Here is a 13152-nt window from a genome sequence, read left to right on the forward strand (position 1 = left end):
TTTGCTAGAAAGAAAATTATCTCTTAAAAATTGGTTGGGCTTGACTGGTATGATAGTTCAACTGCAGAAAATGTCGTACCAATTTTCTCATTATTATGTCTACCTTGTTAAAGGCCACTTTCCAGTGTGGGTCAAGAGATTATTGATGAAAGAGATTCAGATGTGTTCAACTTGGAAAACAACAGAGACTTGTGTACTTGAAGAGAATATGGCTGGGAGGGAATTCTAATATTCAACTCAAATCAATTCAACAGATTGTATTAAGTACTTTGTTTTAAGCAAGACACAGTAATCAGATTTTATTTCACCTGAAGTAAGTTTAAACACACTTTAATCATAGGATTTCAGTGCAGGAAGAGACCTCAGAGATCTAGACTAACTCCTATTTGGGAAAAGACTCCTTTCCAACATACCTGACAGTTGAGGTGGCCTCCTGATCTCTATCTGAAGAATTCCAGTACCTCCCATGACAGTATATTTCACATTTGGAAAGCTCTAATTGTAAGGGAGTTTTTTTCCTCATATTATTTATGTGAAGTCAAAATGCTTCATTTTCTAGCCTCTACCAAATAACAAAAAGTAAAAAACTCTTGTCTTTAAGTTTATAAATTACATCTTTTATTAACTTCAGACTTAGTCCTGTCTCATATGTCCTCAAGTTTAAGTGGTTAAAAGTGTTTGAAAAAAACCTAAATCCATCAAGAGGGAGAAAAATGTAAGAAGGACCTCAAGTGCTAGGCTGCTTACCTAGCAGAGAACTGTCTCCCTCTGGATTAGAGAGTATTCTCTATGACCCTAAATTGGGATAAAGAAGTCAAGTTCTAAATTCCTACTAGGTTTCTAAGGTGCAAAAGAAGAATCAACCAATTTTCCCTGAGTTGCCTGCTTTCATGAGACATCATAAAAACAGAAATACAGGAGTTTCTTGGTCCTGGGGGAGCTTAAAACAATATGAGTATTCTCTTCATGTTTGAGAAAATAAGAAACTGCCTTCTCTGATCACCACTTTATTTTTCCTACTTTTATTATTTTTTGTTTGTTTGCTTGTATGCTTTGAAATGACAACCACCATTGCCAAAGAGAAGTTTCTCTATTGAAACACTATTTGCTCTAGTCAGGGAAGAAAAGGGGAAAATTTTAGAGGAGAAGCTAACTACCTTTCATTGGCTCAGTCCTAGGCTTTCCATCACTCTCCACGAACTCTGCCCTGTGAGAGACATGGGAAACGCAAATAAAGGAGCAAGAAACTCAGGTGAGGCTCAAATGCCTAAGAAACCGCTGAAAGAACTGGAGTAATTTGGAATGAATAGAGAAGAGAAATCTTAGGAAGGACACAGTAGATTTCTGAGGGCTAGGTTCTGGGCTTGAGAGATTAAGCTTATCCTACTTCAATGTATAGGGCAGAACTAGGAGCAAGAGGTAAAAGGTTCAGAGAATTGAGATTTTAGAATAGGGAAAAAACCCTCTAAAGAAAAAAAAAGCCGATCAGATTGCCTGAAGGAGCAGGAGGCTGGATCACTAGATGACATACATGCTGGAGAGGGAATTCTTCATAAAACATGAGCTGGCCTAAGTTGTCCCTGAAGTTCCTTTGATTTCTGAGATTCTGTAAAGAATCAAACCTTTAAACTTTAAATGAACAATCTAAAATTCTTTCCAGTCTTTCAGTTACTTTCAAATCATCCCCTTCTTGCCATCTCATTCACAAATAATATTAGAGTTGTGAAGCCCCATTACAAATCTTTGATTCTGGGTACAATATTTCAAGAACTTGAGAAACTCTCAAGAGGCCATATGTAATATCTATTCTTTAATTAATGAAATTGAAAATCTCTAAAGTGAATGAGGTTGATGGAAACTGGAACACAGATGTTTAAATATTTCCTCCTAATCCACATCTAAGACTGAAAAGGATGAGGCAAAAACAAATTAAATATATTATGTTATTATTACCAGAGAGACTCTCTCTAAGACTCAAATTCCTCATGTGCAAAATGAAGGGGTTGGACTAGGTTCTCTTTCACATTCTTAACAACTTTAAAATTTCCAATTTTTGTGAATTTAATGTTAGATTTTTAAAATCATATTGAAAATTTTGAGACCCTTAATGGGATAGCTTCAGCTATATCCTAGTATGTCACTTCTGTGCATCATAAAATATATAATTTAACTACTCCAGGTAGATGAATCAATTAGAGCACAACAACATGTCAAACCATGGTATGGTAGAACTTCATTGTCTTCAGTGAGCAGATATCATTACCTCCCAGAAGAAATGGCTAGAGGATTGATCAGTGCATTACACAGAAGGGTATACTGGACCAGGGATCAGAAGATCTAGATTTGGGGTTCTGGCTAGCCTTGTGAACATGGCAATTTAATCAATGAGTTTCAACTTCCTTACCCAGAAAATGACTATAATAATATCAGCTCTACCAACTAAAGTAATGTCATTTTAAACTTTGGAATATTGTATGAAAAAGTGCTTTGAAAATTATAAAGCAATATATAAAAAATCCTGTATTTTTCTCATCTCTATAAATTTCTTAGAATTACAGAATTTAAATCTGAGGAAATTGATGGGACTAAAACATTATTTGGTTGTAGGAACTGAGTAAATCACACTGACTCCATTTTGTGACTCATTCTGGAGCTAGGTTACTTTCCTTTCTATTCAATTGTGGGTCTAGTTTGAGTTCTGTATGGTGAGAAACTTTATTTAATTGTAGAATTGTGAGAAGATTTCACTGATTGTTTGAATCTTAGCCCTGCATGGCTGGGAAGTTGGACTATCTCTACCTGCTGCCTGACAGACCCTTACCTAAGGACCGAGATTATACTGACCAGACACTCAGTCAGATCCAAAGAGTGATGCAAGGAGTTTTCTCATAAGTTTATATCTCAAGCAAATCACAAGTCTCATCTGAAAACATACCCTATACTGATCTATCAGTTATTGTTTTCATGTTCCTTTGATTGCTCACAGACACTTGCTGGGGTTAAGAGGGGATGGGTGGAGGTAGGAAGGAGGGCATGTGGGACACTTTCTGAATTCAGGGAATTGCATCTATTCATTATCCCTACTCTTTCCTCCAATTAGAAATCATATTACCTAATGATGTACCCTAGTTAACTGTTTCCTTATTTCATTGTTTTTAAAGAATAAAAATCTCTCTCCCCCTGTATTCAGGGTCCAATACTAAAACTGAAGAAAGTAACTGGCTTTGATTTGTTTGGACAATTGCCATGCATTGTTTAATAAATGGCTATGTTTGAAAGAGCAAAGCTTTGTTTTCTCAGTCATTTCATCTTTCATTTACCACAGATCTGGAAGGACTTTAAATATCTAGCTCTATCATTGCACTCTACAGATGAAGTCTTGAGTCCAAGAGGAGCAAAGTAACTTGTTTAGGGTCGTTCAGTTATTTTTTTTTAAAAAAAAGACAAGATTTAAAGCAGGTTTCCTGACTCCCAACTCTAATGATCATTTCCTAATATTTAAAAGTCAATTGGTTCTGTCAAGTCAGAAATAGCTTCCTTTTGAAGATACCAAGCCTTGTTCTAAGACATTATCCTACGCATAGATCAAGCTAGATATTCATTTGAGAAAACCCTTTACTAAATTTCTCACCATTCTCTGAGGTATATCTGAGATCCTGTAGGGCTGCTACAGCTGCCTGAGTTCCTTGAACATCTTCAGCTTCTGTGATATGAAGGTACTGGGTAGATGGTTCCTCAGATTCTTCAGAAATTTCTGTAGTTATCTAAACAAAAAAAGTTATTAAAAGAGTGCTTTTACTGGAAGAATAGTTCATTTATTCAACTAATGAAAAATAAGCTACAAGAGAGGCAACAGTATATAACAACTTCATGATATCCTATTACTGGAGAAAAAATTATTCTACCTATAAAAATATGCCAAAGAAATGAAGTTTACTTTTTTAATGGAAATAGTATTTTAACTATTTTTTGGTGGAAATGTTTCCCCCAAAATGTTTTATTACTTTCATGGTTTGTAATGAATAGAATGAACATAATTCAAACTCTATCTATGATCATATGCTTATCCCAATGATTCAAGGTCACTATTAAAATTATTTCTGGTACTATGTTGTAATATATAATATCTTTATGAATTACTGAAGAACATGGAACTTGTCTTTTGTTGCAGTAAATGGACAAAGATGACCTGACTGTTTCTTTTAGTTTTTGTGTCAACATTTCATATTTCTTATCTTCTTTCTTTGCCATCTGTTGTCACTTTTTATTGTTCTAAGTATATTCTTATTAATACAATATTAATAAATTTAATGCTAATATTCAATTAACTGATAAAATAATAATGTAATATAATATTAATATAGCCTATAATAAAACTGTACAATAAAGAGAAACAAAATGTTTTGGAAAAAGCAGAGTGTTCAAATCTTGCTTTTGATCAACACTAGCTATGTGATTATTGGCAAGTCACTTAGCTTCTCAAATGTGTAAGCCCTCTCTAAGGGAACTTTTCTTTAGACAGTCCTCAAATCCTACAAGGTAAGAGTTCCTGATCATACAGGTGGGGAGTTTCTACAAAAGGAATTTTATAACATTAAGAGAAGCACAGCTTTAGACCTATCCATGCATCAGTATAGGAGGCAATTAATTATATTATTAAATATATATATGTATAATATAAATATATTATATATAATATAAATTCCTGGTTATGGAGCGGTTTAAAGTTTTCAAAGAATTTTCCTTGTAATAACTCTGAGAGAGCAATCACTGCTGCTCATAATCTGCTATTGTCTTTACTATATACCTTTCTAAATCAACAAGCTCTAGGTGGGTGCTTAAGAGGGCTTCCCTCTGTCTATTCTAGAATAAAATGGTTGGGTTTTGGAGCTATGTCTGAATTTATTATTTACTTTTAGGGTTATGATCTTATTTCTGATGGGAGGGAAGTGTTACCCAGGGAAGTGGACCTTTAATAAATATTATCACAAATCTATGAGAGACTAATATAGGTTCACATATTTATTCTTGTGATTTTTGTTCAGAAATATTTTTTTTATGGAGAGTAAGCAAACTTACCTACTATTTGCAAGGCACTGAATGCAATAAATTTATCTTCAATAGCCATGTTCTAGACCTGGAATACTAGTTTTGAATTTGATTATAACCTTAATGAAGTTTTTGGAAGTTTTTCTTCAGCATAGTCACTGACTTCAATCTCTCTCCTGACCAGCAGGAGAAAGGAAAGGGTTGTGGAAATAAAGTACCAATTCTTCCCTTCCCTTATCAATCTGTTTAAAAGGTAGTCAATACATCTTACCTTTGCTTCCTTTCCAAAATGTATTTTAAATGAAGAAAACAAGCATTCCCCTAAGGGACCAAGTTATATTCAAAGAGCTTCAGGACTTGTTTATTATGACAATATCCAGAGTATCAAACATGGTCTCTGAAGATTCTAGAATTTACATATTTAAGAACTGAAGGCATTACCAGTGAACTGCATTTCATCTCTACTTTTGAATCATTAGGAGAAAGAATGGCTTTGTAGATCTGGTGATGACAATCACCACCAATCAATTTACCTCCCATTTGGTGTCACCGTCACTTTCCACTAATTTCAATCCATGTTTATTCTTCAAATGCCTATTGAACTCCCATTTAGTACCATAAACAAAACTGCAAACTGGACACTTTATGCCACCTGAAAGAAAGGAGAAGACAGAGATTGAAAGAAATAATGTTATCCCCTTAAAATAATAATCTCAACTCTATAGAAAACCCCACTAGACTTCAGAAACCTAGGATTTGGAGATGAAATAAATTTCACTCACTTGAGTCTGCCCTTATAACTATTTTTTTAAAGAACAAAGTAGAGCAATGGGAAGAGCACTGAGCAGAGACTAGGGAATATGAAATCAAGCACTGGCCCTATCATCTGATGCCTACAGGCATAGGAGAAGTCATTTATTCTACCTAATGCTCATAATAATAGCTGTCCTCCCATCAATCTAGTTCAAAAGGTGTAATGAGGGTCATTTTTTTAAAATTCTAAAATGCTTTGTAAAGGAGTTAGTAAACTTAAGTTTGTAAATTCTTAGCACAACTAATGCAAAGGAATATTAATAGCAGGGATGTTGTTTGAACATTTTTATCTTTTCAAATATTAGCATTTAAAGCCACAAAGGCAAATCACAAATAATTTATCACAGAGAAGGGGGATAAATAATGGAGACCTCAATCTCTGCCAATTGCTCCCCAGTAACTAATCTAGACTCTTTAATTATTGGTTTCTATCACCCAAGAAATACTTTTTAAAGATTATTTGAAAAAAATTAAATATACATTTTTCAATAAGAACAAAATACCAAAATCTACCATATACTTTTCATTTCTTATCTTAGAATTTGTCAAAGATTTAAATGCTTTAACAGAAAGAATGACATCCCCAAATATAGATTTTGCATGTTCTCAAAGTCAAAGTTCAGTCTCCAAACTGGTATCAAAAGATATCAAAATTTCAGAATGGATGTAATTACTTTGACACATTTAACAGATTAAAAAAAAAAGCAGGCAGAACCACAAGACTGTGCTAAATAAGAATAAATTAAAAATCATCTAAATCTAATCTTCATCCAATGCAGGGTTTCTTGCTTAAATATCTTTCCCAGATGAGCAATTACCATCTGCCACGAAACATGCTGTGAATCACAGTACAGTGTCAGAACTGGAAGACACCTAAATGGTTCTGCCTGAGGCAGGCAGGAATCCATTCTAAGGAAGCCCAATAAACCATAATAAGAGAAGCAGCCCATTCCACTTTTGGAGACTGCAAATTATTAGGAAATTTGTCCTGAGAAACAAAGTTGTTGTTGTTGTTGTTGTTGCTGTCCATCATAATCGAAGAAGACCCTGACATCATATGAACGAAGGCATGACTTATACATTATGATTATTATAGTAAGGTGAACATTGTGTAAAGACATCCTTTGGGGCAGCTAGGTGGCACAGTGGATAGGACACCAGCCTTGGAGTCAAGAGAACCAGAGTTAAAATCCAGCCTCAGACACTTAAAAATTACCTAGCTGTGTCACCCTGGGCAAGTCACTTAAGCTCACTGCCTTAAATAAAATTTTAATAAATAAAATAAAATAAAGCCATCCTTCTCACTGCCTTATCCAGAACCAGTTCATCTCATGGCCTGGTTTGATTAGAAATAGGACTTCTGGTGAGAACTAGATGCTGTGGGAGTTCTTGGCCTTATAGATATGGCTCCCTCCCAAATCAGCAAGGTGCCATGGCTCTCCAGCAACACCAGGCATAACACTAGTGTGATTTTTTTGTGATGACTTTGTGACATCACGGAGTAGCTAACCTGCCTCTCAATGGTCTAATCAGTAGGGAGACAATTGTTCTACTTAGCTCTGTAACCATACTCCCCCACTCTGGAACCCAAACATTTTGGTTTCCCAGAAGCCATGGGTCATGGGAATAATGCCACTGTTTTGCTAGTCAGAATCATTTATAGTCAGAACTGTGACAGTCCCCGATTGTCTTTGTTCTTGGTTAACAAAAACATTCATGACAAATGTTCCCCCTCTGGTTCCAGAATTTCATCTCTATTGGTATACTAAGAACCTCCCAACCATTCCTCTTAATCACGGTCCCAGTCCCCAAAAGCAGCAAAATAGAACCTATTCCTATTCCTTTTCCTAAATCTAGCTGGTCCTATTCCATTATTCCTAGATTCAGTCCCAGGGAACACAGTTAAGAGATTGGGGTGGGGCAAGTTGGGGGCTGGGATAGGCAGCAGTTCAATCCCAAGCTCCAACTAGGAGCTTCCGAACTGCAGTAACTTTAATACGAGATATTGGAGCTGGAATGACCACAACCGTTGGCACCAGATTTGCCCTTTGATGAATGCTCATTAAAGGATTTAGTTCTCTCCTCTGGGTTCAGGCAACGTCAAGTCCTTCCAAAAAAAAAAACAAACAGATTTTAAAGCACTTAAAAAGTGACTAGAATCATCCTTCCTGCCTGGTCCCATAGCCCAGATCTTCTCCAGTCCCTTCTTTCAACTTCATGTAATGGTATGGTCTACAATCCCTTTCCTTTCATGGCCTTTCCTTTGGAAAAACTCAAGATTGTCAATGTCCTGAAGTGTGGTGACCAGAATGGAATGTATTTCATATGTGACTGGACCACTACAAAGCAGAGCCAGAGTATACAGTTATATCTCCTATGTCTAAGCAGTTTTGAGCTCTACAAAAAGTTTCTTATAAAACTCTGAATGATATCCCTATCTTATAAAGGAAGAAACCGAGGCTCAGGATCAAATACTATTTGGAATTGGGATTTATACACAGACACCCTAATCTCAAATTTCACATGAAATAACACCGCCTTTGTTCTCAATATCTTAATTCTGTTAATGAAGTTTGAAAATACATTTAACTTTTGTGCTTTCAGGGTACAGTAAAGATGTCTCTTAAATTTCAAGGACATTAAAATTTCCCATGACTTCAGGTCATTTTCCCCAAAATTTGTATTACCATGCTTTCTACCATACTGTTCTTATGCAGATTAAAACAAAACAAAACAAAAAACAAAAAAACCTCAACTTTTAAGATTCATGCCATAATCGTAGTTTGTCAAGATCACTTTGGATTCCAAGTCTGATAAAGAAATGCTATATTAGCTATTACTCTAGCTTCATATCATCTGAAGACTTGAAAAATATACTTTTCAGTGCCTTTATTCAGATAATTGACAGAAAGGTTATAAAGGACGAACAACAGAGCCCTATAGCAATGCACCTACCTTACCTAAAAAATGATCCCATAAGAAAAAGGAAATAGAAGTCGGTCTGGAATGAAGGCTCTTTGTTCAAACTATCTTGACTCTTTGTGATTACCACTTCTCTTTCTAATCATTTTTTCGTATAGTAGCTTTTTCCTGGTAGCAAATAATTAAAATGCTTGTCTTTAAGGAGTAAGATTTCTGAGCTGTAATTGAAAAGCCATGTCTGCCAAATTTGCAACTTTCCAAGAGACTGAAAGAGGAACAAGGGAAAGCTTTGTTCTAATGATTTGGTTTCTCTGAAAAAAATTCAGACAAAACGACTAAGAAATTATATTTAAAAAGGGATCTGATCATTCCCAAAAGGAAAAAAAAAAGTAAAACTTTAAATCATCTCAGATATAGCTAAGACCATGCAAGGACCCATTTGTGCAGTTAGGAGCAGTGAGGTGGCAATAGTGGATAGAGCTGGGCCTTGAGCCAGGAAGCCTAGGTCAGAACCAGCTTCAGACCCATACTAGCCATGCAGCCCTGAGCAAATCACTGCCTCAGTTTGGCCAATTGTAATAATAGTACCCATAATCCTGAGGTAACATTTGAAAAGCCTTTAGCTCAAGAGAATGACACAAAGTAGGTGCCTCCCTTTTAACTTTCTCTTCTCTATTAGAATCTAAGTTATCTGAGAACAGGCTATTTTAATTTTTCCTCTGGGTTGCCCAGCAAATAACACGGTAGCTGACAAAAAAGTAAATACTCAATAAATGGTTATGAATTGATATATTCCATCTGCTGGCTCAATTCACTGTCAGCTAAAAAAGGATTTTCTGGCCTATTGTTTTATGTAATCCTAGGGTTTCTAAGAAAGTCATACCCTATATAGAAACCAAACTTCTTTGCCTCACCATGCAGGAATACATCCATTCAGATTTTGATAATTAGCAACCAGGAGTGAAGTAGAATAGACTTATAAAGTCATAGAATGCCGGACATAGAAAGGAGAGAACTAACATCTTCTAATCCTGGACTCTCATTTTATACCTTAGGAAACTGATTTCCAGAGTAGTCAACTGAGGTCGCAGGGCTAGTTTGTGCTATAGCTGAAAGTTTGTGGTCTCAGTTAGAAATTGGCACTTTTTTGGCTAAACCCCACAACAAAAGCATAGAAATGTGGTAAAATTAAACCAGGATTGGATTTGGAGTCAGAGGCTCTGAGTTCAAATAGACTCCTCTATGTGACTTGAAGAAAATTATTTTGATTTATGAACCTTAATTTTCTTATCTATAAAATGAGAAGGTTGGGCTAAATGATCTTATTTTCCACCTGTAAGAGTCTATGACTATGTGGTACTAGAGCCTCAGAGAAGCCCTTCCAGTTTCTATTAGCTATCTTCCCTGAAAGACTATGGTCACTGAAGCTAAATCCCAAACAATTCAGAAACCTTAAAAGAGGGATGAATTAAATGAATGGACATTCTTCTGAAACTGAAAAAATGTTATTTTGAATGTCAAGGCTCTTTCATTGCCATTTACTATTCTCAAAAACAATTTCAATTTGAACCATTATCACAGGGCAGATGAAACATTGCTGCTCTTTTCTCTTAACCTCAAATTTCTTCTTCCTTCAAAGCTTTAATATTAAATAGTTCAAATAAGAAAACAACCTGTGGTTAAGGTTAGGGCAAAGACATCATCAGGCTTAAAATGAAATTAAAGATTACTTTGTCAGTGCTTTTTGAGAGAAACTAATTTAGAAGAAAATACTGGCCCAAATTATATTTAAATTGAAATTAATATAACAATACTCTGCATTAATTAAAGCTTCAATAACCTTTGTCATTGTAATTTTTAATTAAGGAACAACAAATGACAGTGGGTAATCTATGTTGAATAGGTAACTGTGTGAGTTAACTGACATCAAAGCCAAGAAAAATTAATTTCTATTCCAATTTATTAAATGCATAGCCAACACTTAGGGAAGGTCAATGAAAGACTTGGTAAGTCTACTTTATACACTGATTCTAGAACTCACAATCAATTGCTAATGAAACTGGAACTTCAAATCATGATTTTCTGATGAATTACCCAACTGGGCAAAGATACAAGTCCTTTGAAAGTAATTAAACAAAGTTCAGTTTTTTGAAAGATGATATTCTTAGAGACATTTACAGTTATTAGTTTAATCACAATATAGCATTAATATCAGATCCTTTATATAAGTTGACATTATTAAAATTCATTCTATTTTCAGCAATATAACTCCAAAAATTAACTTTATTATAAAGTGAGCAACAGGATAACTGGAATCTATTTCTATCTCTGCCATTTCAAATTTCATTCAATAAGAAAATGGCAAGCATTCTACTATCAACAAGTCACTGTGTTTGATATTATAGTTGCAAAGAAAGAAATAAACTCAGTCTCTTGCTCCCAAGTAGTTTACATTATAATAGAAGAAAACATATGTACACAGATAAGCAAATAAGAGATAAATTGAAGAAGTGGAAGCTAGCACCCTCACCTAGTAGGGAGGTTTCCGCTAGGAAGTGGGATGATTTGAAGGATGTTAATGATTCTGATGTCTTTCCTTCATTTTTTTCCAGAGGAGATCTTAACATCAGGGAAGAAATGTCATGACAAGCACATGAATTGAATACGAGTGAGGGGAGATTATGCTAAGTCATCAGTCTCCCTTTCTCCTCCAGAGCCATGTGGGTCCAGTGGTCAGATATGAATCAGGATGACTGGAGATGGCCTTGATTGAGAGGCAATCAAGCGTTAAGTGACTTGCCCAAAGTCACACAGCTGGTAAGTGGCAAGTGTTTGAGATTGGATTTGAACTCAGATTCTCCTGATCCAAGGCCAATGCTCTATCCAACTGCATCACCTAGCTGCCTCAATAATTCTAAGGCATGAAAGTAATGAGATTGTACATTCCAGGCTTGGGAAGAGAGTCTACAAAGTGAGAGAGCAAGATAGAAAATAAAATCCCAAGTTGGAGGAAGAGTCAGAATGTATTCTCCTCCAGTCAAAATGACCCAAAGTGAAGGCATGTGAAATGAAGGCATTTCCATAGTTCTGGAAAGGTAGATTTAAGTCAGTCTATGAAGGGACACAAATGTCAAGTTGGGGAGGTCGCAGAAATCCTAGAAGCATGGAGAACCCCTGAAGGCTCTTGAGGAATTGAATGACGTGACATGGAGGGAGGAGAGACGAATAACAGGATGATTCGTTAGAAGGTTTTTAGAAGAGTCTAAAAGGAATGCTAATGAAAGCTTGAACTAGGTTGTTGGTCCCATTAGTGAAGAGAAGGGAACACATCTGAGAGATATTATGGTGGTAGAATCACAGTATTGGAAAACTAAATAGAAAATAAAAAGTAAGGTCTTGCAACTAGGTGGACAGTGCACTGGCCCTGCAGTCAGGAGTACCTGAGTTCAAATCTGGCCTCAGACACTTAATAATGACCTAGCTGTGTGGCCTTGGGCAAGCCACTTAATCCCATTGCCTTGCAAAAGCCTAAAAAAAAAAAGAGGTACTCCACTGGCACAGAGGAACTGATTAATTTTTCTTATAGGCTAAACCTACATCCAGAAATATAGCACCTGACATTTAGGCTATATTTAAAATGACAGTTTCAATTTTTCTCTAAAATAAACATATGGTTTAATAGCAGGGATATTTAGGATGATAATGTGAAAAGAATACTTAACTTGAAAAACCGGAGTTCTGGGTATGAATCCTCTTGCTTATTACCCTCCTGATATCTGCTGCTTCCTACCTATGTGAGAGCAAGTCATGTATTTTCTTATTTTATAAAATGGGGGTGATATACAATACATCTTTATAGTATATCTGACAGGAAATCATCTCATAAAACTGTAAGAAGACATGTTAAGTCTTCATCAAGAAGAAAAATGAAAGCTCCCAGTAGGGTATTTTCCCCCATCGCTGTGACCATCATGAACTTTGGGAACCTTCACTGACACATAGGGGCATAATCTAAATAATTTCATTTTCTTTAAATATAGCTGACAGACACTGATCCAGTGTACATTTAGAAATCATTTGGAGATGTCTATAATTCCAAACTTGTTATTTACCTTGAGACATTAATTCAGAATTCTATTCATCTGTATAAAAGCAAGATATTATAAAGTCTTCTATAGAAAATGTGTTTTTGTTTTGTTTTTGTTTTTGTTTTTTTTGGGGGGGGCAGTACATACTATTCAAAGCAAAGAAATAACTTTTACAAGTTTCCAAAGTAAAATTTAGAAATAAAACTGTCCAACAGTTCATCATTTTGATAAGAGAAAAATTTAATCTCTAATCCCATTTCATTTTTCCAGTCTTCCCCCC

At 35.4% G+C, this 13152-nt stretch overlaps 1 protein-coding gene across 1 annotated transcript in view; it reads right to left on the minus strand.

Annotated features, from left to right (window-relative positions):
* Positions 1–13152, minus strand: part of ZFAT (zinc finger and AT-hook domain containing) — a 284095-nt gene that overhangs the window by 48564 nt on the left and 222379 nt on the right. The window contains exons 13-14 of the mRNA XM_074202542.1: positions 5583–5701; positions 3632–3764 (exon numbers count right to left, since the gene is read on the minus strand). Of these exons, the coding sequence (XP_074058643.1) occupies positions 3632–3764; positions 5583–5701 (252 nt within the window). The remainder of the gene's footprint in view (positions 1–3631; positions 3765–5582; positions 5702–13152) is intronic.

This window comes from Macrotis lagotis, chromosome X, assembly GCF_037893015.1.
Source record: "Macrotis lagotis isolate mMagLag1 chromosome X, bilby.v1.9.chrom.fasta, whole genome shotgun sequence".
In the NCBI taxonomy this organism is placed as follows: Eukaryota; Metazoa; Chordata; class Mammalia; order Peramelemorphia; family Peramelidae; genus Macrotis; species Macrotis lagotis.